This window comes from Columba livia, chromosome 19 (assembly GCF_036013475.1).
Source record: "Columba livia isolate bColLiv1 breed racing homer chromosome 19, bColLiv1.pat.W.v2, whole genome shotgun sequence".
In the NCBI taxonomy this organism is placed as follows: Eukaryota; Metazoa; Chordata; class Aves; order Columbiformes; family Columbidae; genus Columba; species Columba livia.
In genome coordinates this window covers 2,530,673-2,558,317 of record NC_088620.1, presented here as the reverse complement: position 1 = coordinate 2,558,317, position 27,645 = coordinate 2,530,673, and the positions used below count along the sequence as shown (strand labels likewise).

General features: G+C 42.4%; 1 protein-coding gene across 2 annotated transcripts; it reads left to right on the top strand.

The window, feature by feature from the left end:
• The first annotated feature begins 41 nt into the window (after positions 1-41).
• On the top strand, positions 42-27,186 carry QSOX2 (quiescin sulfhydryl oxidase 2). 2 transcript variants are annotated; one of them, XM_065035591.1, is made up of 12 exons: positions 42-307; positions 3,253-3,353; positions 4,116-4,164; positions 6,038-6,143; positions 6,340-6,430; positions 7,753-7,898; positions 9,025-9,168; positions 11,320-11,449; positions 13,691-13,813; positions 15,915-16,065; positions 20,435-20,623; positions 23,183-27,186. In XM_065035591.1, exons 1-12 carry the CDS (start codon positions 61-63, stop codon positions 23,731-23,733), a joined length of 2,028 nt encoding a protein of 675 aa, XP_064891663.1. In that variant the 5' UTR covers positions 42-60; the 3' UTR covers positions 23,734-27,186. The 2 variants fall into 2 exon arrangements, with proteins under 2 accessions (XP_064891663.1, XP_064891662.1); XM_065035590.1 differs by having other exon boundaries at positions 6,035-6,143.
• The last annotated feature ends 459 nt before the right edge of the window (positions 27,187-27,645 follow it).

Here is a 27,645-nt window from a genome sequence, read left to right as displayed (position 1 = left end):
GGCGCGTTGCTATGGCGCGGCCCCGCCCCGCCCCTCGCAGCGCGCCGCTGGCGTCCCAACATGGCGGCGGCGGGCGGTGCGGCGCTGCCGGTGCTGCCCCTGCCCCTGCTGCTGCTGCTGGCGGCGGCGGCGGCGGCGCGGCTGTACCGGCCGGGGGAGGACCCGCTGACCGTGCTGGCGGCCGGCTCGGTGCGCCAGGCGCTGCTCAACTCCTCGGCCGCCTGGGTGGTGCAGTTCTACAGCTCGTCCTGCGGCCACTGCATCGCCTTCGCCCCCACCTGGCGGGCGCTGGCGGGGGACGTCAAAGGTGAGGCGCCGGGGGAGCCCCGGAGCCCCGCACCGCGGAGGGCGAGCAGCGCCGCCGCCCGGCTCTCCACAGCCCCGCCCGGCGTGAGGCCGGGCTGCCCTGGGCCTGACCCGCAGCCCCCGCGGCCTCTCCCCGGCCGGCGGTCCCGGCGCTGGGCCGCAACGCTGCCCGTGGGGCGCTGGGCTGCAGCGGGGCCTCGTCTCGCTGTGTCACCCGTGGGCTCCGGCCGTGGGCTGCGCGAGTGTCGCCCCTCTGGTCGCCGTGGTGGGGGGCACAGCCCGGGCCGCGCTGCCGGGGCGGCACACGGGACAGGGCCGGGCGGGGGGGATGGCAGCAAGTCTCCAAATTAAAGGTTTCTTAGGAATTCAGGGGTTAAACAAACACCTCTCCATGCACGCGGGGATCCCGCTGCGGTTTACACGCCAGCATCTCTGTGTGCAGCTCAGCGCTGAGGCACGGGAGGGATGTTTAGACTGTAAAGTCTTCGAGGCAAGGTCTTTATCTCCTGAGCGGTGTATAAAGAGACTCACATAGGTTAAAGGCTAAAGGAAAAATAAATATTGTGGTGTTGGAGAGGCCGTGCGTGTGTTTGGTTCGTATCTTGCAAGTTCAATATAGGATGAATGGACTAGAAGGGAAAAGGAACTCAGTGAAATAATACAAAAAACAGGCTGAGAGTCAGATTTTCACATTTGTCGATTAGTGACTTTAAAAGAAATGGTGCTTTCCACAGTTTATACTGAGGGGGACTTGCATCACTGTGTCTTAGTGTGCTCGGGTTTTTTGGCAGGTGCTGGAGTGTTTTACTCTATTTGTAGATTTAAGGTAAGGAAGCAAACAGGCCCCTCAGGTATCGGTTAAATTCAGTAGCTCTGGTGGGGAGAAGACCTGAGATCAAATTGATAGCAAATGTTATACTTAATATAGTGATTTTCAAAGCTTTTAAACTACTCTTAGTTTAGCGTTCCACCCAAGAGACATTTCCAGGATGGAGACAGCAGCTCTGCTGCATTTGCATGGTTTTAGTTTGAGAGGGAGTGGAGAGCTCTGACTTTTCTCTGGCAGCCTTGTATGTGTTAACATTTAATATGAAAATGTAGGTGCAGTATCAGGTTTCTTTGCACACAAGGTTTGTGCAAAGAAAGCATCTTCCTCGTCCTATGCTGTGACTGGCGTGTTGCTGTTCTGTAGCATTTCTGAAGTGGGAGGTTTGACCAACCATTTGTCCAATATATTCACGTCATTCGTTGGAACTTGTTTAGCATAAACAGAAATAGTGTTGGTTAACATATCACTCATCTACCGATTTCATATAGTTTGTGTTAGTGTTTCAGAAATACTAATGCTTATTTAAAATTAATCAGCATTTAGACAGAAACAGCCCAGGCTACAGTGCTGCTGTAAACTTACACAACCTCGACTGCGCACTCCAGCAATTTTTGCATCCTTTAGAAAGGAAAAAGCTCCTTTTGAAGCACAAACAAATGCTTGGCAGCTCACATCCCAGCTGGTGCTCTTTAACCCAAGTATTTTGCTGGAGCTGGGTGTGCATTGTTGTGCACAGGCTATTTGCATGATGTTCATGGGGCTTCTATTCATTGCGTGAGGAGGATGGAGACAGGTGGAAAAAGGAGGAGGAGTGCAGAAAGTTGAATGAGATAGATACCCAGAAGCCAAACTTTCTTTTTTTTTAATTTTGCGTTTGATTTGATGGAATAGGCTGTTGTATCTTTTGTGCTCCTGTGAATACGTGCCCATCTGCTCCTCATGCTTGGAGTTACTCCTGCTGCCTGTTCAGCTGATGGCACGTTCAGCACAACTGAAATTCTCCCTCTGCTGCCCCATCCTCCTCCAAACACAACGAAAGGTCAAGCTACATTTCAGAAGCAGCTAGGCGTGCAACTGTCAAGCAGATCTTGAACTTGATGAAGCTTTCATGCTCTTTGCTATAAAAGCAAGTTTGATTTTAGTGCTTTTTAGATTTTATTGATACTTGGGAATTGTGGTGTACATTCAAACTCTGCCCACAGCTGTTTCAATTTAGCTTAGCTTTAAAAAGTAACTGTCTAAGGAGTCTCTTTGAGTGGTTCTTGCTTAAAGTGATTGTTGCAGTAGAACATGCCTCAAAAAGATAAGTTCCTAGCAAATGAGAAGGAAAAAGCTATAAATGAGTTGAAAGCTTTTACTGAAGTTATATAAGCATATTTATAGAAATACTTGAACTCTTGTGGTTATTGCTATGAAACGCTTGTAAAGGAAACTTACAGTGATGTTCAAACTCAGCTGTTTAGCACTCTGGTTAAAACTCAGGTATTTTTTGAGGTCTGTCAAATGTATTCCTGAGCAGCACTAAAAGATAAAGGCAGATTTCAGTAGACAATATAGGAGCCTTGTGTTGCGTGAGAGAATCGTAAGTTGGGTAAATAGTGAGTCCTTGTTAGAACAGCTGTAGCACAAAATGCATCGAATTTATGGTTTTGTAATTGACAACCACGTGGATAAGTAATGGTTGGATTAATTTTATTCAGTTATATACATTCTGCGTGCTTTATTTTATGAGTTTAGCTATTGGGAAAGGCCAGGGAATGCAATCTGGTGTCTTGTAAGTGTTGGGTTGGCCCCTGCTTCATCTTCCTGGGTTCAATAAAATGTCTTCGGCCCTGGAAGTGCTACATTGTGTGTTGGGATTATTCTTGTTTAGGTGTATTGAAAATACTGATGCAGCCAAGAAAAACAAGGAGGTTTTAGTTACTCTAAAAATCGCTAGATTGTATTACACTTGAGGATAGGAATGGATAGCAAACGAGAATTGAATGAGGACTTGATTTTTATGCCATTGGAATCTATTGGAGCTCTGGGGTTGATTTCCATGGGAAGCGGGTTAATCCATCAGCTGGGATCCATGATTGCGTCTGCTGACAGCTAAATGATATCTTTGTTTTCAGACTGGGAATCTGCAATTCGAGTTGGTGTGCTGGATTGTGGAGAAGAAGAGAACTATGAGACGTGCAAAGAATATGGGATTCACTATTACCCAACTTTTCGGGTAAGTGGCACAGTATATCACCTCGGGTGAATCTCAGTATCTACCATGGTTCATCTTCAGGTCTAAGTGCAGTTTTTAACATCTCTGTCAATCTGTATAATCACATTATTAGCCATGAGTGTAAGCAGAATGTGATGGATGGAGAGGATTGAATAAACTCTGTGTGTGTTGTGACAGGAGAGGGAACAGGAGATGTTTCACTGTAGAATTTGTGGTGTTCTACCCTGATAGAACAATATATTTTCCTTTTTTGTAATCTTTCAAGTTTTGGATGTAAATTGGAATGCACTCTTTATTAGACACTGATTTTTTTCTATTTAATTTTTTATAGCAGAAGGCTCCATTATATATCCTGTTTAACCACTGGAGGGAGTTAAGAAAATGTGAATAATGTTTTAAGTATATACAGAGTTGGTAGTACTGATTTGGTAATCAGTTAATTCCTGTTTGTGTTAGTGTTTGCAGTAATGCATCAATATACAGTATTGAATTATGCATTGTGGTATTTTTCCTCTAAAAGCTGGCTTTATTGTATACCGGAGTTTTGACGGGTGCCTGTGAGCTACCGTCATATAGTTGAGAGCAGGTCTTTGGAACTCGTGGGCTAAGAGGGAAAACTTCTGACCAGATAGATAAACATGTTTTGTAATTGGAGCTGTAAAAAGTAAAAACTCTTGAAAGCCACTTTGGTTTCCAAACTGAGCTTTTCTCTGATACAGTGAGTTATTTTCAAAGCAATAATGCTATTTTTCTCCCACATAGTACTTCAAAGCATTTACAAAGCAGTTTACTACTGGAGAAAATTACAAAGGTAAGAACATCGTATTGTAAGAAGCCCCCAAAGCAGTTGTCCGGTCAGCCAGGAATATGTCACACAATAAGCAAAATCCCTTTGCTTGTCAATTAGTTTAGACAGAGATGGGCATTAAATAGCTCTTTAAGACATGATACTACAAGTGCTGTGTGAAAATGGAATGTCAGGCAGAATTGTAAACAGGCAAAGCATTTGTTCAAGAACTTAGGGCTCACATTCCTCATTTTTTTGAAATGTAGTTCTTAATTTTCAGAAATGGCTAGATTTATTTTTTCCACCAGACACCTCATGAGCACGAGATCGAATTTACTCAATCTTGACTTTGGGGCTTTTTGATCTGTCAGCCACTTTCCAGGCGTCCTGAGCCCTATTCACATGTTGACTAACTGAAAACAGGCTTATCCTGTGTGTCTGACAGGATCACAGCTTGAGGTGGTTTGTCTGGGGACAAAAGTAATGTTGTCTTTTCCAATGGATTACCACTGAAAAGGCCAGAGGTCAGAAGAGAGACCACCTGCACCATTAACCCTTCATGGAGAAGCAGACTGTAGTTGTACCTGTTACTTTTTGGTATTTGTGAGAGTTTCTGCTTTTTAATTCATTTTTTTTAGAGCATATAAAATATTCTCACACTTGAGTTATTTCCACATGTTGGTACATGGCTTTGTTCGATAAGAATGATACACCTTTGCAGTTTTTAATGCATGATGATTATCTGTATTTCGAAAAAGGTACCGAAGTTGACCACGCTGAGTATTGTGAAAATGAGCACAGGTTTAGAATGAAGTGTTGTTTGAGGAGAAAATCAGCAAGGCAGGCAGATGGTTAGATTTGGAGAAGTCTTGAGGTTTTGTTAATTTTGGGGTGGGATGACAGCTTTTGAAATTATCTCATCTCAACAGAACCACAGAATCCCAGAATGTCAGGGATTGGAAGGGACCTCAAAAGCTCATCCAGTCTAATTCCCCCATGGAGCAGGAACACCCAGATGAGGTTACACAGGAAGGTGTCCAGGCGGGTTGGAATGTCTGCACAGAAGGAGACTCCACAAACTCCCTGGGCACCCTGTTCCAGTGTTCTGTCACCCTTGTCCTATCATTGGTTGTCACCGAGAAGAGCCTGGCTCCATCCTCCTGACACTCACCCTTTAGATATCTGTAAACATGAATGAGTCCCCCCTCAGTGTCCTCTTGTCCAGCTCCAGAGCCCCAGCTCCCTCAGCCTTTCCTCACACGGGAGATGCTCCACTCCCTCCAGCATCTTGGTGGCTGCGCTGGACTCTCTCCAGCAGTTCCCTGTCCTGCTGGAACTGAGGGGCCACAACTGGACACAATATTCCAGGTGTGGTCTCCCCAGGGCAGAGCAGAGGGGCAGGAGAACCTCTCTGACCTACTGACCCCCCCCTTCTAACCCACCCCAGGTCCCATTGGCTTCCTGGCCACAAGGGCCCAGTGCTGGCTCATGGTCACCCTGCTGTCCCCAGGACCCCCAGGTCCCTTTTCCCTACGCTGCTCTCTAATAGGTCATTCCCCAACTTATACTGGAACCTGGGGTTGTTCCTGCCCAGATACAAGACTCTACACTTGCCCTTGTTATATTTCATTCAATTTTTCCCTGCCCAACTCTCCAGCCTGTCCAGGGCTCTGGGTGGCAGCACAGCCTCTGGCGTGTCAGCCAACATTGAAATGAAATCCAACAGCTAAATCCTTAGTCCCTGTTCTTCAGCCAAATAGTGTTCTGTTTTTCAAGTCCAAATTTAAAACAAAAACCCAACACAGAAAACGGTGAAAATCTATTAAAACCTGCATGTGAGTAATTTGCCCCCAGTTTTCTGTAGTGTTGGGGCTTTATTGTAACCTGTACTCAGCAGGAGCAGATCGAGAGCTGCAAACTGTTCGTCAGATGATGATTGACTTCTTGCAGAACCATTCCCGAGAGCTGAGGCCGCCTGCTTGTCCACCTCTGGATCCAGTTTCGTAAGTTCCTCCTTTAAAGTACGGCTGGTCTATGCTTACTGTATTCATTAACTAAAATGTAGAAGGTCCTGTTAAAGATGAAGTAAGATTTATTCTTATCATCACTTCTGCTGCGAGATTGTAAGAGGAAATGCCATGAATAGCAGTGGGTGTATTGCATTCTACCTGTGCTAAAGAGCTTTTCTTTTCTGCCCAGGCCCAGTGATATCACTTCTCTCTTTGACAAGAGCAGCCAGCGTTACACTGCAGTCGTGTTTGAAAGCAATAACTCCTATGTTGGTCGAGAGGTAACGTATGACTTGTGAAATTCTAATTCTCTAGTTTTCCATGTATACACTTTAGGAAATTACATTCTAAATGTGGAAGCCTTTGGTTTTTTGCTTCTCCCACCCCCCCAATAAAATATTTAATTTGGCATAATTTCACCACCTAACGAGCCTGCTGTTAGCTTAGGCAACTGTTACTTTTCTCTTCCTGCCAAGATCTAGGATAAGGAAAGAAAATAAATTGCATAATTATCTAGACATAATCTGTGTAGAAACATCCAATGTCTGTGAAATGTTTCTAATTAGATTTGATGCTGAGATGTCCCAGTTGCAGAAGTGGAGGAGGGTTTGCTGCCAAAAGCGAGAATGACTTTGAGAAGCAGCTGCTTCCAGACAGCAGTTTTCTGGAAGCTGCTGCATTGATACAAGTGGGCATTACTGAAAAGAGGAAAGGTGATGATTATACAGTTCTTCAGCATTTTATCGCACTCGCTTTGGTTTTATTACCTGCTGTTATAGGGAAAGAATGAGTGTCATCTGATTAGCAGAAAGCATAGTCTGCTTTCAGAAGAAAAAATATTTGCCAACATTATGTAGTACTTTAGCTTTATAGAATAGCTTAGTGAAATAGAAAATAACATTGTTTTCAAGTTTACAGTATAAGACAATATGGAAGACAATAGAAGTCATACCAGCTGAAGAAAGGAAAGCACTGGTGAAGGGAAGGGTCTCTTAAATAACAAGAAGTTTGGAAGTGAGGAAAGTGTAGCCAAGATAGTATTCACCTGCAAGGGAAAAGTTCAGTGGAAAACTGTGAAACTGATGACAGGAAAAAGGCACAGAAGAGGCAGAGAGGTGTAAAAGTGAAAGAATGCCAAGCAGAAATGTAAGAATGATGAGAAACATGGCGGGTTTGGTAGGTAAGAATGGAAAATTTGAAATGGTGGCACAGGAACTTCAGCTAACAAACGGGGGGTAGGTGTGAGGCCATTAGAGTGGCAAAAAGAGTGGGATCCTGAAGGATTTAGGAAGGGAAGGAAGGAGTATTTAAGCATTTTTTTAAAGGGCAAATTTGCATTCCTTATATTTGAATCACCATATTCATAGGTGCAACTTTGGCTCTAAGTGGCAAAAAACTTTAATAGTTGAGGCACTCTGATGTTACCGCCCTCTGCTGCCTCCTCCAGCGTTTGCTGAAGGTCACACTTTGCAAAGGTGCCCCCTCTCAGCTGCTTAATGATCCCCATAAAGGATGATGCACTTCACCTCTTTATGTGTCTTATCCTACAAGATCAGATATTCCCCGCACAATGTGTAATGCATCTCATGTTTTCATTATCCAGGTTATCTTAGACTTGATCCAATATGAAAACATTGTTGTAAAGAGAGCGCTGAATTTCGATAAGCCTTTTCTGGAGAAACTGGGTGTTACCTCAGTCCCTTCGTGCTATCTGATACATCCAAATGGGTCCCATGGATTAATTAACATGTAAGTAGTTATCTGTCTGAGGAATATGGGGAGGTTCACCTGGGGGTCCTGGGGACAGCAGGGTGACCATGAGCCAGCACTGGGCCCTTGTGGCCAGGAAGCCAATGGTACCTGGGGTGGGTTAGAAGGGGGTGGTCAGTAGGTCAGAGAGGTTCTCCTGCCCCTCTGCTCTGCCCTGGGGAGACCACACCTGGAATATTGTGTCCAGTTGTGGCCCCTCAGTTCCAGCAGGACAGGGAACTGCTGGAGAGAGTCCAGCGCAGGGCAACAAAGATGATGGAGGGAGTGGAGCATCTCCCGTGTGAGGAAAGGCTGAGGGAGCTGGGGCTCTGGAGCTGGACAAGAGGACACTGAGGGGTGACCTCATTAATGTTTACAGATATATAAAGGGTGAGTGTCAGGAGGATGGAGCCAGGCTCTTCTCGGTGACAACCAATGATAGGACAAGGGGTAATGGGTTCAAACTGGAACACAGGAGGTTCCACTTAAATTTGAGAAGAAACTTCTTCCCAGTGAGGGTGGCAGAGCCTGGCCCAGGCTGCCCAGGGGGGTTGTGGAGTCTCCTTCTGTGCAGACATTCCAACCCGCCTGGACACCTTCCTGTGTAACCTCATCTGGGTGTTCCTGCTCCATGGGGGGATTGCACTGGATGAGCTTTCCAGGGCCCTTCCAATCCCTGACATTCTGGGATTCTGTGATTACTGTTGCTTACCACAGTTGCCTATTTGTAACTTTAACCTATTACTGTGATACTTCTGAAAGGAAAACGCTTTGGAATAAAAGTGGAAAAAAAAAATGATGAGGCATTAAAGTTCTTAAAAACCGAAAACCTTGCTTTTAAGTCAAGATGCTTATTCCATGTGAACATTGCCTGTGCAAGGCAAACAGACATTTTAATGAATGTGGTGTGTTCTTATTTTGAATGGGATTTCAAACCACCAGTCCAAATGATTTTTATTACTCTTCTTAAATTGAACAGTATTTTATGTCACTTTGCATCAAAACGTAACATACCAGAACTGTAAAACATAAACCAAAGTGAATATCTTATTTTATAAATATTTGCTTTGGATATTCACTTAGCGTGAGATAAAAAGTAATCTTTACTTTGTCCATTTATATGCAGTTTGAAGCCTCTACGATCTTTCTTTTCTTCGTATTTAAAGTCACTGCCAGGTGTAAGAAAAAAACTCCTTTTGCCACTTCAGCTCCCTGTGCAAGAAAACAAAGAGAAGAGTACAGAAATCAAGGTGTGGAAAGAGTTCGATAAGTAAGTGATACCCTCGATTTTCAGATCAATGCTTGCTTATTAAAATTTGTATGCATTTTTTTCTTACCACAGCGGAAGCTGTGCTGTAATTAATTATAAAATCCTAGTGCAGTTTGAGGTTTTACTTCATTCCATCCCAGGTGATGCACCTTGAGTTGAACAGGTTGGTCGCTACTGACTGATCTGCATTCTCCTGCTGAGGAAAATTGAAGGTGTTCATGCTAAATTACAGCATTGAAACAGAAAACAGGGTGGTCAGATGTTGCTTCGACTTCATCCATTTCTCAGACTATTTGGGTCACACTTTGAATTAGTTTGATTCCAGCATCAAGTTACAACTTCCTTTAAAATTGTGAGCAGTGTTTCAAACAATTCAGAGGTGAAATTCTTGAGGGCTGCCAGTGTTGGGGTTTTGGCAGCAAACAGCTGCACTGCTATGGAAGGAAACCTTTCCTCCTAACTTGAAAATACCAAGGACTTATCACCCCTTACCTGAAGTATATAGATCACTTATTTGAATTGTTGGAAACCTTCAGCAAGTAATTGGTGTCCCTGAAAAAATAAATAGTAAAATAAGCTATAACATTTCTGTAGAAAACAAGAATTCTCTGTGTGTATAATAGTGAAGCAGCACCCACCAAAAAGTGCTTGTCAAATGCAAGTATAATAGAAAACACTAAAATCACCGTAAAAGATGTTTATCATACCAAATCCATAAGGTTTATCTTCAACCTCTTTCCCTCTTTGTTTAAGACAAGGATGCAAAGGCTTTGCAGGGAGATAATCCCTCAGCATCTTTAGATGGAAAAGATGCAGGACTGAGTGCTTTCATTTTGTACTTATTTTGCTTCCATGGACACTATTAGTGTCATCTTTCCATGACTATTATAGAATCTTTTGTATTAAACCTCATGTTGTCAAAACAACTTAGTTAAATTGAGCTGTTTTCCAGCAAGACAAAGTCTTGTTGATGTGAATCTTCAGTCCAGGTATCTTCTAAAGAGGATCCAGTGGGAGAACCTCATGCATTCACACGGATGTCTCTATTTAAGAAACCTGGAGCAGAATTTTGCTGGTTGGTTTTAAATTTAAGTGAGTACATTATTAATTAAGGAGATAAGTTCAGAATAAGTCTGTGGGTTTGAGTTGTTAAGAATATAGATTATTCTGCATTTTAATATGTTCTTTCCTGCATGTTATTTAGGAGGTGGGGCCAGCCAGTTTCTTAAATGATTGTTCTTTTAATTCTATCTGTTGTTAGAAATAGCAGTGCTGCTGAACTCTTACGAGAAGTGTCTGACTCTGTTAACTATATGAACTTCTGTTGGTTCCGTTACATTGCTTGGTATCGTGCTGTCTAAGATTTGTACTGGGAAAGCATTGAAAGGGTGTTTCACTTGGTGCATTAGTACTTTGTAAAGTGGTTTTTGTTGTTATGAAGATAACCGGTTGTGTGGAGGAACTCTTAAAATATTTGATTTGCTTTAGATGTTTTACTTGTACCTATCACAAGGTGCTTAATTCTGTCTTAAGAGTTGGTGTGATTAAAATTGGCTGTTAAACTTCTATGCAAAGAACCTACAGTACAACTGCATTTGGGAGAGGATTTCTAGATACGGTCCTTTCCAACACTGGCCTTTTTCAGCCCTGTTTGCAGTCCTGCTCTGTGTATCATCTACTTTTGTTCAACCAAAGTCTCCCTTTTTTCATAGCGTGTCATTTTGCTATTTGTGGTCAATCCTGAAGAGAAGCTATAATTTCTTTACACAAGCTCTTTCCGTGCTGCCAGTGTCAGGGTTATAATTTCGTTACAAGGTGAAGCTGGCCGGGAGGCAGAAACTTTAGTCAAATCTAGAAGAAATGATTGTGTGTGGTTATGCTTCATTTGTCTAAGCTCCGAACAGAATGACATAGAATTACTCTTTTAAGAGAGTAGAGTGAAACTCATTGAACTTGACATTCACCATCCTAAGTACCCGGAGGAACCGCTGTGTCCGCCCATGCTGGTGTAGGATGTCCTGCAATCACTGTGGAGCGGCAAATGTGGAGGCTCTAATGACACCCACTATAGATCAATTTTACCTTCATGACTGGTGAGAAAATGAGCGGAAGAAACCTGCCACTTCCTAAGGTTATATATGTGTGTTCCAGGTCCAAGCTGTACATGGCCGACCTTGAGTCGGGATTGCATTACCTGCTCCGGGTAGAGCTCGCTGCGCACAAGGCACTTGAGGGAGCTGAGCTAAAGACCTTCAAGGATTTTGTTACCATCTCTGCCAAGGTATACACTCGTAGCCTTTGATTATTTGTAAGAATAAAGTGACTCAAACATAAAATTTATTATGTGACATAAGTCTCTCAAAATGTCTTTCAGAATGTTTAAATATATGCTTCCCCACTAGCTTAAAAAATAGTGTTGCGGGTTTCTTTAAATGTCGCTTTTGAGTGATTGTGAGCCCTTCTGACGTGCTTGTAGGGTTGAAATGCATTTTAATTTATCTTAGGCGGCTCAAAATTAAATAAAGCTTAAATAGTCTGCGGCATATTGGGCAAACACTGTAAATATAGTCCATTTATCAGATTTTCGGGATAAGTAGCTATTGTAACTGAGTGGGATTAAAAAACCTTTGTTTTTCGTTCTTGACTTTTGGATTTTGTTAGTGCATACTTGACAAATGGTGTTTTAGTTAGAGAGATTAGTCACTTCTGTCTAAATTTTTAACATAATTGAGGTATTTAACTGAGTGTTTTAAAATAATTGCAGTATTTAATATAATTGAATATTCAAAAAATAAAGATACTTACATATAACATTTAGGTGAAGGGACAGTACGTGTGATATGACTTGAAAACAACTGAAATAATTTAAAACGTCAGCCCACTGAAATGATCAATGTCTCTTTATATTTACTTACTGAGCAGCTATCACTTTGTTTTATTTTAAAGAAAATGAATCTATATGTGTTTAAGGGAATAATAGGACCTATATGAACTATTTCCAAGTATCTGGATTTATCTGAAAATCAGACAGACAGTGTCTTGCCCCCCCGTGGCCATTGGAGGTCAGAAATCTCCAGCTGGCCTCATTTCTTTAAGAAAGTGCACTGGTAATCTTTCCATCATATTATCCCTGAGCCATCCCTGCTCTCCCCATGGCTCCTGGCCAGCTGATGCCATTTTTCCCTGGCTGTCGTGCGGCGTGGGGAACACTCGCTTCCCATTGCGTGCTCGGCTCCAGACACCGCGGGACGCCTGGGGACTCCTGTCCTGGCTCTGTGGCTGTTATTGTAGTTCTCAGTCCTGATTCTCAGGGGTTTCCAGTAGGAAACTTTTCATACTCCTGTGCGACAGCATTTATGGTGATAATAAAGTCACAGAGGTCTCTGGTTCCCAACGTGGGGAGTTTTTATTGTTGTGGATTTAGTTTTTTTGGCAATTGGTGCCGGAGTCCGTTGTTTTATGAATCCCTGATGGGACGGATATCTCTACCCCAGATACTACTGTATTTTAGATAGCAATGCGCGATATTCTGGGGCTCCCACTGGAGTAAATGCAATCCCAGTGTGCCCGCAGTAGTTCAGAGGAGTGCTGCTTTTTTTAGACTATTTAAGAGTCCTCTTTGAACACAAACAATGCACAGGGTCCCTTATGTTAGATACAATTAGCAAAGGGGAGCTCCTGCCCATTAGATTTGCATGGTATCAAGTGAGTGGTCTATGAATTAGAGATCTTATCGACAGCTGGATGACGGCTGCAAAGTGACTGGTGTATGTATAGCATGTTCTGTCATAAATGTAGCCAATACAGGGACTTCATTTCCCCATGTGTTGAAATACTGTTCCCTCTGGAAGGGCACTTAGATGATGGTACATGTACTCTACTTAATTCTATAGTAGTTACAACCATCACTAAAGCAAGATAGCATTTCTAGTGTAAAATAACAGCATTACCTCTGATTTACAGTTCCTCACCTTCATCTGCCAGACTGACTTCAAGTTGCAAGTTAAGGAAGTCATTATTTCCAAACCGCTCTGGAAATCACTGTTACACATATGAAAAGGAAAATACTCCTCTAGATAAGCAGCATAACCTACATGTACAGAAATCTGTACAAATATTTTGTAAGAACTAATTTTTGTGATTAATCTTCTAAGAGCGAGAAGGATTTCAGCCTCTCTGATTCAGTTCGGTCTTATGCTCCATTCTGAGCTAAACACTGAGCTGAATTAACTTAGTGCAAAATTCTGTGTAATCTGTCAAAAGTTCTGTAGCATTTCTGCTGTTGAGTAGCTTCATTTTACTGGTTAACATTTTGTGCATTCAACTCATTAAGTTTTGTAAGCAAAAGTTAGCGTGAGATTGCTTTTTACTAAAAGCAGAACAAGTAATTAATTTGCTCATAACAAAAGAAAATCTGAAGCGTTTTAAAGACAGGAAAAACACATTTAGATAAAGATAAAAGTGTCTTGCTGCTAATGAGGTTTGTGCTTTAAAATAAGAGTATTTTCTTCTTTTTTCGCAGCTTTTTCCTGGCCGTCAGCCTGTGGTAAAGTTGTTAGAGACCTTGCAAGAGTGGCTGGTGAGCCTTCCATTAGACAAAATCCCTTATGATGCTATCCTGGATCTGGTCAACAACAAAATGCGGGTAAGCTGTTACTAGTTGTCACCATAAAATACAGCATTAGGAAAGGATAAGATTCTATATAAATCTAAGACATCACTTACTGATGGTCCCTCAGTCATAATGGAGTTATAAGAAGGTTAAAATGAAAACAAAATGAAGTCATTACCGGAAAAAAAAGAAATCCACATGAAGGAATTGAAATGAGAGAATTGAAATACACAATCCTGTCTCAGTTTTATAATGAGCAAGCAAGTGCTAACACGTACGTGTTCCTGAACATCAGCTTCCAATGATGCAAGATTGCCAGCAGATATTTTGGTGTCGCCGTTGCGTGCTGTGCCCACTACCAGTGGGATTCTCCTCAAGGGTAGAGTTTAAGCGATGGGAAATTCACCCACTTGGACGGGCATTGTTCCTGAAGAGTTTCCACAAATACTCTTTTAATTTCCTGGCATAGGAAAGGCCTTGCTGGGTATCCCATCTCACTGTGGTAATTCAAAACCTTCTGATACAGGCCTCCCACTGGACTCTGCCCCATTGGCCACGACTCTCTGACTTCTTCCCTTCAGCCCGTTCACAGTCCTCCTCACTAGCCGGTCATCCAGACCACACTCCCCCAGTTTAGCTGTAAGGATGCTGCGGGAGGTTTCTAACTCCTCCTGCTTATTCCTCATGCTGCACGCATTGGTGTGCAGGCATTTCAGAGAGCGAGCCGAGCACACCGATTTCACCCCAGGGGTATGGGAGGCCTCCCAGCCTTCATGAACTCTAGAGTGATGCCCTACTGATGCAAGCCCAGCTACAACCCCATCCCCTTTCGAGTCTAGTTTAAAGCTCTCCAAATGAGCCCTGCTAATTCCGGTCCCAGCATCCTTTTGCCCCTGTGAGATAAACCTTTCCCAGGTATCACTGTTTGGACTGGTGTCTTGTAAAACCAGCTGTTACCAAAGAACCCAAAGCCCTGCCTGTAGCACCAGTCCTGGAGCCAGTTGTTTACAGACTGAATTTTTCTATTCCCTCCCATATCATCACCCAAAACTGGAAGGAGGGAAGAGAAAATCACTTGATCCCCAGACTCTTTTACCATCCATCCCAAGGCCTTGAAATCTTTTCTCATTCCCTTCAGACTGCGGGATGCAGCTTCCTCCCCATCTGTCTGGAAGATCAGCTGTGGGTACTAATCTGTTGGGTGCACCAGGTTGGGGAGCGTCCTGGTGATGTCCCTGATCTGGGTTCCAGGTAGACTGCACACTTCCCTACGATGAGGGTCAACTCTGCAGATTGGGCCCTCTGTCCCTCTCAGAAGGGAATTACCTACTACAATTACCCTTCTTTCTTTCTTATCTGAGGCGGTCTTGAGGTGTGGGGTCAACTGCCTCTTTCTATGTGACCTTGTAGGTGGGCCTTGCACCACATCCTCACCTACCTCCTCTTCAAGATCCAGGGCCTCAAACCTATTACAGAGGGGCGCCTGGGGGTGCAAAGCAGGTAGGGAAGGGGGTTGCCCACGGCCTCGAGCTGGAACCTGCTTCCAACCCTCATCATCTTTTCTGTCCCCTACCTCTGCCTGACAGCGACAGGGCAAGGGGTTCATCACCTTTTTGGGGGGTAACCCCTGGAGCTTCTCTGAGTGGCACACCAGGGAGTTACTCCACCAGTCGATTTCCTTTTCACACTCCCTGAGGGTCCTCAGCGACTCAATCTTGCACTGGATTTTAGGTGTAATGGATAAGTAGTGGTTTTGTCTTAAGAAGGAATAATAATGGGTTCTGCGTCTTAGCCTGTTTGGAATTCACCACTGTTAGTCATGTAGATCCTGCTGAGTAATGCGGAATTTTTAATGTGCCCAGGGAATCTGTAGCTCTCAGTTTACAGTAGGATTTGTGTGTATTGTGTTCATACTGTGCTTAAAACAATCTTTACAAGTTAAGCTACTCAGTGTATTGTCAGACTAATTAGACATTTGTAATGTGCATATTTAGTAGGTTTGACATCACTGACTGTATGTTGTATACCGTGGATCACATCAGTTCTGAGGCAGGATCTGCTGTGACTGCTCTTATGGTCAGTAGTGAATTTAGGTCCTGGAGCTGCATATATCCTAAATATGTTTTTTTCCTAGATTTCTGGGATATTCCTCACTAAGAAAGTCCAGTGGGTGGGATGCCAGGGCAGCAGACCAGAGCTGAGGGGTTACACCTGTTCCCTTTGGAAGCTGTTTCACACCCTGACCGTCCAAGCTGCGCTGCGACCAAAAGCTTTGATAAATACAGGTGAGCAGCACTTAGGCGATTCACTTGAAGGACAAGATGAATACGTGCAGCGGTTCTGCTATGCAGTAGAAAAAGTAACAGACAAGAGCAATTTTTTGTGTGTGTAAATGCTTAGTTAATACATTGGTGGAGGTTTTCAAGGCTTTGAGGGTTGTGCCAGCAGAGGTCAGAGCTTTGCTGCGGCAGAAGGCTGGGAAAGCAAGGCTGGCAGCTTGTCCTTGCTTCCAAATGTGCTAAATAAGGTATGCGGCCCTAAAGATGTGAGCAATAAAGCAGAAAAAGGAGAGAATTTCTAAGACATTTTGAAGTACCTGAAAAGGGATGAAGATAGCTCAGGTTCCCTGAGTTTGCACTGTTGATTTAATTTGAGAAGACTGAGATTTAGCTGTACAGTTTAGTAGCTATAATAGCCGTGCAACCATTAGCCAATCCTCTAATTTCATTTCTTAAATACCAACTGTTATGACTGTGGTTTTTTTCAGCTGAATGTACCTAGTGTCCATTAATCTGTGCTTATTTTCAGACTTGCAGCATCTTGTGAAGCAGAGTGTTAATATTCGGGTGATGATTGCTGTTTAAGAAACATCCTGGATATATAATCTATTTCCCTTACACAATGGAAATAGAATTACTAATACTAAAATATTGACCTTCATATGTTTTTATTCATGCCAGGACAGTGCTTTGTTTGGTTATAGTTCTATTTAGTTTTCATTTAAAGCCTTTTAAATGCCTTTTCCAAGGAATATGAGAGTGCTAGATGGACTGTTAATAAGTCAAAAACTCAGAAATGTGCAAGTTGTTGGTTACTGATTAAAAAAAAGTATTATTTCAAGTTATGGATCCATACATTTGTCCAGCATTACTTGTAATCACAGTGGCAATCTCTCAGTTCTTCATATTGAATCTCCCGCAGAATAGGGATTTTTTTTTGATAGCCAATCATCAGGTTGTTGATTTTTGTTTCTCTCTTTTTTTTGTTGTATTTTGGTTGTTGTTGATGGGATGGTAGGTTGAATCCCTTTAATTTAGCACTGTGATCTGCCTGGTGAGTTTGGAGCTTTTTTTGTACTGGATGATGTATTAACCATTCAACAGGATCATGCAAAAGTTAAATTTCCCCTTTTGTCCCAACTGCCAAAAGTGTTCTAATTAAATGTTTAAATGTTCTTGGTATTTAGCTATACAAAATCACACCTTTAATTGCTCCCGTGTTTCAAGCGTGAGCTCTAGTCAGCCTGAAGTTAAAAATACATTGTAGAACCTGAGAACTCTTTGGCACACTTAACCATCGATTTAAATCGGGGCAGAAATGTGATGATCACTTCTTATGGCGAAAGAATTGGGTCAGTCTGAGACTGTCGGATTATGTCTTGGGAGGTTTTCCTCTCCTTATTGCTTGTTTAAATCCTATCTACTAAAAAGCATGATGTACTCCCTAATCCTGCCCACCACAGGTAGGGTTTTATGGTTCTTGTCCACTTTAAAGATTAGGGTTACCCTGAATTGCAGTAGTTTGGGAGGCAAGAGAAAAGGAGGATTACACGATGATACATGGCAGATGTTAATAGAAGATTCATCTCTGGGCTGATAAAAGAAAAACAAACAAAATGAGCCATTTTGCAATTGTTTGTTTTCTTTCGAAAGCAGCTGTATTTTTCTTGATGGTTTCCTCTGATGGCAGGCCCGGCAGGCAGCGCGAACTCGCTGTGGCTGTCTGGAGAGAATGTGTTTATTGGTTTAAATTTGACATGTTTTCTTGTTGAATGGCATAATGTGAACCTGCAGAGGGATCAGCACGAGGGAGTCCGAAGGAACTGAACAGAACTGCTCCCATCAGAGGGCGTATAAAATCATTGTAGCGATCTAGTCCTGAGCATGCTTAATTACATGAAATGTGTTTTTAGGTAATCGGATCTCTTGACGTGAGACGGGCTGTGCTGCCATCCAGAGACCTGGACAGGCTGGAGAGTTGGGAAAGTGTAGAGTCTTGAATCTGGGTAGGAACAACCCCAGGTTCCTGTATAAGTTGGGGAATGACCTATTAGAGAGCAGTGTAGGGGAAAGGGACCTGGGGGTCCTGGGGACAGCAGGGTGACCATGAGCCAGCACTGGGCTCTTGTGGCCAGGAAGCCAATGGTACCTGGGGTGGGTTAGAAGGGGGTGGTCAGTAGGTCAGAGAGGTTCTCCTGCCCCTCTGCTCTGCCCTGGTGAGACCACATCTGGAATATTGTGTCCAGTTGTGGCCCCTCAGTTCCAGCAGGACAGGGAACTGCTGGAGAGAGTCCAGCGCAGCCACCAAGATGCTGAAGGGAGTGGAGCATCTCCCGTGTGAGGAAAGGCTGAGGGAGCTGGGGCTCTGGAGCTGGACAAGAGGAGACTGAGAGGTGACCTCATTAATGTTTACAGATATATAAAGGGTGAGTGTCAGGAGGATGGAGCCAGGCTCTTCTCGGTGACAATCAGTGATAGGACAAGGGTGACAGAACACTGGAACAGGCTGCCCAGGGGGGTTGTGGAGTCTCCTTCTCTGCAGACATTCCAACCCGCCTGGACACCTTCCTGTGTAACCTCATCTGGGTGTTCCTGCTCCATGGGGGGATTGCACTGGGTGAGCTTTGGGGTCCCTTCCAATCCCAAACATACTGTGATACTGTGATAAAAAAATTATCTGGATTCTTTTTAATCTGTTCCTGAATGTGAAAGACCTCCCTGCAAAATGAATTTTCAAGGCCGTAACATTACACAAGAGAACAAATATAATTAAATTTGCGTATGGATCTCTGTTCCTCCATGAAGAGGTTATTTGCTAGTAGTTACTTTTGCTGCGATATTGTTGTTTTTCTCTGAATACGAATCTTGTTACACATGGCAAAACTGCGTTGCCTGAAATTCGCTTTAACTTTCCAAAATTATTTTTCAGCCTTTCTTTTAATACTGTAATTTAATCTGCTTTAATCTCATAGCTTTTATTTATACATGCCTATTCAATCACAGATATTGAATGTCTGAGTAGAGATTGTTTGCTTTTTATGATTTCTGTTTGGCTTTAAAGACACTTTTTTTTGCTTCCACGCTTAACAATATAATGTCATTGTTGGAAATAAAGGTGTTGATGACAGTCTTCATGCATTTCTTATCTATGTAACAGATAAGTACTCTGATCGTTTTGAATAGTTTTTGTTGAGGATTTTTTTCCCTAAAAAACAAGGCACGTATGGAGGGTGTATGTGCTACCAGACTGTTCGTTATTTGCTACCAGAACAGGACAGTGAGCAAAGCACCATAACTCTTCACTACAGAACCTCCAAAACCTGCACTGTAAATTACTCAGGGTAGAGGTGGTTCAACCGCAGGGGTCGGTAATTTGATCAATCTGCTTCATAAAGTGCGTTCCGTTTGACAAATGTGTGTTTGTGGTAACATATAGTACACTTGTAAGTACATTTTGGCATAATTTACTAGGTCAATTAAGCATGAATCAGAAAATCCGTGAGGCAGAGATGAAACCATTAGGATTTTAACGAATTATATCAGGTTTTCAAGCCACTTACAGACATAGGGACTACCTGCTGTCACAATAAAGGCCCAGGACAGAGATCTCAATCTATAGAGACCTTAGCTTACTTCTGAATAAAATAATTATGTTTTTGCATTATCTTTAGTATAAAAGTGTAGATGTTATAGAAAGAGCAATATATTTGTATGCATTCTAGGGGGAATTCCTGAGTTACTCTTGCAAGTTCCAGTGTCACTAAGTAGCTATTATGTGGTGCATTCAGCGCCTGCCAAAAAAGCCACAGCGTTAATAACTGTAATGAGATTCTGGTGTTGGGTAATACCTCCAAGTTACGGAGTAACAAACTATCGCTCACCTAACAGTCTTTGAAACCTTATGTGTTGAAATAATTCCATCCTAGTCGTGTGTGATATCCAAGACAACCTTTAAAAACAGTATGTTTCGGAATGTGCTGTTTGAGATGACATTAAACTCTACATTAGAAACCAAGTTATTTGGCAGTGAATAAATACGTCTCACCTGAACTACGTGGTGAGACTATTAAATATGTATTTTGTTGGGGAGGGGTATTTCTTCTAAGAATTGTGCGAAGCTTTTAATCCCTCTCGTATCTTTGTACCTTGCTGAAGTGGAGGTTCTGTGTGATGGCATGTGTGTTGTGGATATATTGAAATTATAGAAACAGCTGATTTCTTATATCTAAATGGAGGTGTAAATTTGCTTGGAACAAGAAGGCAGCGATATTCCCTTTCCTTTTCCCATGGTTCACTTTTATATATGTTAAAGTGCATCTGTTGAAGCTGCATTTGTCCGGATGGTGCTAAATGTGTCTATCGTCTGTCTGCCCAGGTCTCGAGGACAACCCCCAAATAGTCCTTCAGATCATGCGCAGATACATTCAGCACTTTTTTGGGTGCAAGGCGTGCGCTCAGCATTTTGAAGAGATGGCGAAAGAGTCCATGGATTCTGTGAAAAGCCTGGACAAGGCTGTTCTGTGGCTCTGGGAGAAACACAACGTGGTGAACAACCGGCTGGCAGGTACGGAAAACCTGGCTTAGGAAAAGCCACTGAAGGTGCCTGAAAGACAGTGGCACAGTTTATACAACGTGGTTTATGTTTATGAGAGGGATGCGAATCAGGCTCTGTAACAGGAGTTTAAAACAACAGTAACTGTTGGTCCAGCTTGATATTCCTTTATTAAATACTAAATATTAAATACTGGCTTCAACAGACTGGTGGACAAGAAAGGGTACTTGAGTATGGAGCAAAACTAGAACATCCCAATCAACTATAACCCTAAAGAACAACACTCTGACCTGTGTATGAGTGAGAAATACACACTTGAGACACACCATCCTCCGGTAACATCGTTATCTCTTGTGATATATAACGAAAACCCATCAAAGATACCATTTCTTCTGAGATTTCACCTGTTGCTTGATGAGAGGATCTTTCTGGAGTACAAATCAAAGCCATTTCAGAAGGGAGCAATACAGTTCACCTACTTATCAGCAGATTAAAAAAATAATTAAAGTTATTTCTGTAACAGTCTAAATAGATGTTAAAACCTGTCTTTGTTGTTTTTTTCTGGCAAGATGCTGTACAGAAAATGATGATAATTGAACAGGAGGCTTTCTCAGGATAAAAGAGCCTAAACTATTAGCAGATCAGCAACTGAATAACATAAAATTACAGTATGAAGAAAATCTGTTCCCTGGCTAGATTGCTATGTTTTCAGTTAGACTAAAAGTGCTGTTAAAATACTGGTTGTATTTAATCCGTTCTCTTATGGGGATATCAAGTAACTAAAGCACTAAAGAAAATTGGTTTCTCTTTGCACTTAATCCCTGTCTGCTGTTATGGATCTGTGTAATGTAGCATTGCTTACAATTTAAATATGCTATATTGTATTTATATTACGGTTATGCTGAATTCCCAAGATTTATGAAGTATTAAGTACTGTTGTGAGTATAAACAGTTTTATCTCCTTTCTCCAAGGAGAAAATAAGTAAATGATGAGGTGTTCAACACAAACATCCTCTGATGTTTGTAGGAAGTGCCAGGTGAACGCAGCCAGAGCCCGTCCTGGTGACTCGCAGCCGCTGAGCAGTGGAGCAATGTGCTTATTTACAACATTAACTTATTGGAAACCTCACATGGATATTGATTTAGATGATGCAACGGCCAGCTAAAACACCCTTTTAGGAAGAAGTAGAAACATACTGGAATAAATAATAATGTTAAATTAGGCTTTTTAAGTTTGCTAAAATTTCTCTTTGGGACAGTGACTTATTTTAAGCCTTAAAAGCTGCGTCTGTATTTCTGGTAATATATTTCGCTTCCAATGAGAAATGGTGTTGGACTGGGCAATGAAAACACGTTGGCGCAGCCTTCGGGTGCGTGTCAGAGATCGTTGTATATGGCTCTGCCCCGTTCAATCCTTTCCTGTTGCGTTGGATTGTACAGAATTTATAGCATTCTTCTCTTTGGCAGGAAAGCATCAAGTACAGCAAGTTTGCTGTTTGCAATCTTACCATAAGATGTTTTGTTCCTACAAATTGGTTAGCGAAGAATCGTTCTTTAAGATACCTGAAATGCAAACTTGCTCTCTTACTTATAAATATCAAGGAGACGGATATTTTTAAGCATCCTTTGAATCCCTAAACAATATTTTGCTCAAAATCACGGGGAAGATTCCTGCCTTTAAAAAGGATTTAAAAAATGAAGAAGAATCTATATTTACTTCTGGAATATTTTAAGCTTCACTGTACTAATAACAAACAACTAAACAAATGAGCTTTTTTACCAGGTAGAGATTTTGGTGGTAAAAGTTGTCTCCATCCACGTTTTAAGATGTTATTTTTTAGAGCAAAGTGCAGCACTAATAGTGTTCAGCTCTTTGCCATCCAGGCAGAAAAGTGGCCATAGCCACAGGCAACCGAAATGTTAACATTTGATCTAATTCAAGACAGCGTTATATATTGAAATGCTGAAAAGCAAGCTGAAAAATACGTTTTAAACATGAGAACAGTTTTTAAAGTACTGAAAATAGTTTGCCATAGTAATAATGCAAGCTATGAAGAAGCAAGCTCAGGATGGAGTGGTTTAAAATATAGAAAAATGAAAGTATCTACAAGTCTTTGGCCTTGAAAGTGCTCAGTGCAAACCAGGCTTTGGGATTAGAGAGCACTGAGCGCAAAAGAGCAGTTTGTTTGGAACCGCAATTAAATTAACCCCTGAAAGGCCCAGATGGTCGTGTTTTCATGCCTTCTGAAGACACAGCAATTGTAGTATCTTATTGTATTAGAATTTGAATGCTGCAGCATTTACTGAGGGAAATAATTTAAGATTTAGTGTTTGTATTTTGAAAGAGGAAGCGATATTTCGGAATATAATTGATGCATTCATAAGGAAACGTTAATTTCTAAATTTTGTCGTGATTGTTTTCGGTTTAATACAAACATTCTTGTGCTGTGAACTTGTTTTGCCAGTCTCACTGTTTATGAATGGAAAACACCATCTGTGGTTCCCTGTGAAGAGTCGATGGTTCGGCTTTCCTAGTTTGTTCACTTGTGATTGTTTTTTCCTCCCATTTAGGTGATTTGACCGAAGATCCAAAATTTCCCAAAGTTCAGTGGCCAACTCCAGACATTTGTCCTGCATGTCATGAAGAAATTAAAGGATTACATAGCTGGAATGAAGCCCAAGTTCTACAGTTCCTGAAGTATCACTACAACAGTGAAAATATTCTATATAAATACACCGAAAGCCAGACTGACCCCAGTGAAACTGAGCAGGGAGATCCAAGGGAGGTGAAAGACAAAAGCCTACTGAAGAATCCGAGTGGAAACAGAGAAAATAAGATCCAGGATAAAGAAAACGTAGCCGATTCGGAATCAAAGGTGTTTGATAAGCTAATAGCAAATCACGGACCCGCCAAAGAGAGCGGTAAAAGTGCGGGTGGGTCCGCTGGCCTCAAGGAGACGAAGCAGGCGGTGTCGATCCTGGGGATCGGCTTCTCCAACATCGACATGAGTCTGTGTGTCATACTGTACGTGGCATCATCCTTGTTTTTAATGATCATGTACTTTTTTTTCCGAATGAGATCTAAACGGTGGAAAGTGAAGTATTACCGCTCGTCTGTATAGAAGTTTAAATCGGAAACAGAGTTTTCGTTGTGGCTGTTCAGTACCAGATACAGCTTTAATATTTATGATCAGGGATTTTATACAGTATTCCTTGTTTAAAACCCCTTTCTGCCCAAGTTGTTTCACAAGTGTTCTAGCTTGATACGCGGAGCTGCCTGTAAGAACCCTCGTCTCTAGCACCATAAATGTCACTGAAGTAAGCATGACGTTTGTCAGTTAAGATTTTTCCATGACTTACCACCTACATCCGTTACTCATTTTCAGAGTAAACATTACATTATGCAATCGACTCTGCCTGGTTTTAGAAGGAAATTGGATATTGGTTTGTGTACTTCAAGTGGTTTTTTAATCTATCCAGAGCTGATTTACCTGCCGGAGTACTGAACAGAAATGCTGTTACCTTGGCTGCTTCATTTGGAGAAGCAAGAATTGCCTTTTCTTTTTTTCAGGAAACAAGAGTCCTATTCTGATCAATTCTAAACCTACACGACTTTCTCAAATAGTATTTACACTGCATATTTAAAGTAGGAAGCATTACACCTTCAGATAAGTCTTCCATTCTCCCCTGCGTTCCAGCTTAGGAGTGTGTGTCTCTGCTAGGATGGAAGATTTAGACGGTTTGTATTCAATAAGCAGCGTGGTTGCGATTGCTAATGCTGGCGTCTATTTTAACGGAGTTTGATGTAAGCAAGGACAGACTCAGACTCTACTGGATGTGTTGTTGGAGCATTAGATAACTCACCTCACTCATTTAGGAACCAGAAAAGTAGCTGAGTAATGACTATGTTATCCAGATGGAAGCCAATTCTGTTGAGTTCCAGTAAAGGGAAACACTGTTTTTAGTGAAGAAGCCTGAGATTTGCATCGGTGTATCAGAACAAATTTACACACCTGGAAGTACTAAGTTTCTGGTGATGTTGGATAACTTTGTCACTATATCATAGTTGTTCTTCCTGTGAGGTGGCATAAACACTTCAGCGGGCATTCCCAGCTGGGAGCTCACAGAGCATCCTGTCTGTGCAGTACTTAGGAGAACAGCCCATTTCTCTTGCTGGCGCTTCTCTGTTTGGGTCGAGAAGGGTTTGACTAACGGCTCCGTCCTGGGATGTGGCAGCACCTGGGAATGCGGCGCTTGCCCTTGCGGGTCTGTCTGGGCTCCTGGCTGGCAGCAATTAGAGGAAACCATGAACCCGGTTATAAAATTACCATTGGGAATAGGAGTTCCTTTCTGACCCTGGCTGGGGGAGATCATTCACGTCCTGGATAGTGAAGTTTATAATCCTATCCAATGTAATTGAGCATGTTCTAGTTATCCATTACCTAATCTTTAGTTAATCCTAATAGGTTTTGGCCTCAATGTTTTCTTGTGGCGGTGAGTTCTACAGATTAATTATGTTATATAAAAAGGCTTTTCCTTTCAATTCTACATTTGCAACCTTTAATTTAATTGAGTGTTCCCTAGCTCTTCTGTTATGCGAGAAGGAATAAATAGTCTCTGGCCAATTCATTGTATTTATACTATTAGTGTGTCCTCCTCTTATTTCCATCCTAAGTTCTAGCATTCAAAGTTTAAAGCCCAGCAACAGGAATGTTCTGAAAGCACAAAAACTCAACGGGGATATTTTTTCATAATCAAATCTGGTTTGTTCACAAAACTGGATGTTTCCGACATAAGTTTCAGCAGCTTCCAATTGGAATAACAACATTGAGCTTCAAAGATTTACTCTCCTTCCTTAAGTTCATCAAAATAACATACGTATAAAGTAAGAACCTTTGGTGGTTATTGTAAATGTGTGTCATTCACACGACACCGTGAGTCTGATGTAGGTAGAGGCGCATTATCTGGGGGGTTTTAAGGCGTCTTCGCTGGTAATTGTGTGCGGTTGCTCCAGTGTGAGCAACGTGACTCCTGCTCTCTCTGAGACGCTGGAGATGGGACGGGAGCACCTGCGGCCGACTGCGGCTGCCTCTGTCTGCTTGTGGCTTTCACTCTGTTTGGACATGTCTGCGACATTAGGTCAGTCTGTGCTTTTGAAGGGCTCTCACTGTTCAAGAGTTCTGCCACAAGGAGCCACCATGGGTCTTCATTTTCTTTAGGAATTTGTCAGAGTCTCCACAATTACCTTTACAGCACCTGGGCTTGAATATGAGAACAATTTGTAAGTAACTATAAAGATAGAGAATGGGTGGTGGAAGGTGCAGGCTGGGTCACTGGTGCCACTTTGCACTGATTCCAGTGAGAGGTCCCAGGAGGAGGTTAGTTAGGAAAGGCCAGAGTTTCCAAATTTAGCTTTGAAAATCAGACATTTTTAGGTGACCTGACTCATTCTGGTTATTTTCATCTGTGCATGAAAACAAAAGGCTTTGAAGGTTTGTACGGATGATTTTGCCGTTACAACAGCAGCAAATGTGGCTCTGGAATACGGCATTTGTTTTGCTACACACCATTAGCTTTCACGGTACTGTGACCCTGCTGGAAATGTGACAAAATGAGCCAATCTCAAGCCTCCGATGCTCTGGGTTTGTTTCCTAAGTGTAAAAGCGTAAAATCGGGATGTTGCTGATCCGTGTTGGTGCTCTGACTCCATTGCCAGTTACCTGGCCGAGGCTTTCACTTCAATTGCGAGCAGTGACCTCATCTGGAAAACTTCTCTTGACTTTGAATTCAGTTGTATAAATCTTCATTTACTTGTTCTTATTTTCTGTCTTTATAATGACAAACTACATCCTTTCATGTACCCTGACATGAAGATGTGTCTGCAGGGGAATGTGTGGCGCTGCTTTGCTGCGGCGCGTTGTTGGCGGGTGAGTTACATGAAGGTGTTTCCTTTTAAAATTGCCTCAAACCACCGTCTCCTCAGCCCTGGAGGTTTTATTTGTGTCTTGTGCTGTACCACAGGAGTTTCTGCGATGCCACTTGCATTTGTGGCTCGTACCACGCTGGCGGCCGTCATTGCCGAGGAGGATTTCTTGGCCCTTTGTAATTCACGGAGCCTTCTTTGCTCAGCAAATGGTTTTAAAGAGGAAACATTAAACCTGCATAGAAGATGACATGAGTACTGTGGAATGTGCCAGGATAGAAAGAAAACTGCAAAGTGCTAAAGCGACTTAATGAAGTTATTCTTGAGAACGCTTGATTTTTGATTTCCAGCAATGTATCTGTCCTGCTATTCCTGCTCAGAACCAGATGGGACCTCCCGTCGTAGCAGGAGGTCTGAGGTGTCTCCTCTGGGTCTGTACGTTGCATATGAGGTGTTGAAAATAGTGTAACACTTCAGTAATTTAAATGTTTTATTTATTTTCATTCAGTAACTTGACATTTTCAAGTATGTTCTGTTTTGTTTGGGTTTTTTTACTCAGTCTCATACCTCTCTAGGAAGGAAAAGTGACCGTTTTGTACTAAACTGTAAGCTAATGTGCTTGTTTAAAATAAATTGCAAACATTTGGGCAAAGTGCTGTGGTTTGGCTTTTTACCTGTATTTTCAAGTTCTTTTTAGCTAAGCTGTATTGCAAGGATGGCTCCTGCACGTCCCTTTCAAACCATATTGGTCATTTTATGTGGGTACTTAATTTTGAAAAGTACCTGAACAAGTAAACTTTTACTCCAGTTCTTTCCCTGTTACCCCATAACTTTACAAAATGTCAGTGAATGTTCACGGGATTAGTGGAAGCGGCTTTTGTGGAAACCTGCTGAGGTGGTGTGACAATGCGAGGGACCCATGGAACTGAGAATATGATGCTGCGCAGCGCCGCCACGGATGGTCCATCCGCCACTGTCCCCATCCTGCACGGCCACCGCTGCCACCCCCTGCCCGCGGAGCAGCCACCAGCACACACGCACTCCCTTAAACTGCTTCTGTAGAGGATCAGACTAAAAATCCACTTATAAAACTGAGCTTAGAAGAGTCCAT

What these genes read in the sequence shown, in the direction of transcription:
- QSOX2 (XM_065035590.1), top strand. Translation starts at nt 61, where the DNA reads ATGGCGGCGGCGGGCGGTGCGGCGCTGCCGGTGCTGCCCCTGCCCCTG. An exon ending in CCACCTCTGGATCCAGTTTC is followed by an intron (nt 6,144 to 6,339) that starts GTAAGTTCCTCC and finishes TTTTCTGCCCAG; the next exon opens with GCCCAGTGATATCACTTCTC. An exon ending in TCCCATGGATTAATTAACAT is followed by an intron (nt 7,899 to 9,024) that starts GTAAGTAGTTAT and finishes ATTTATATGCAG; the next exon opens with TTTGAAGCCTCTACGATCTT.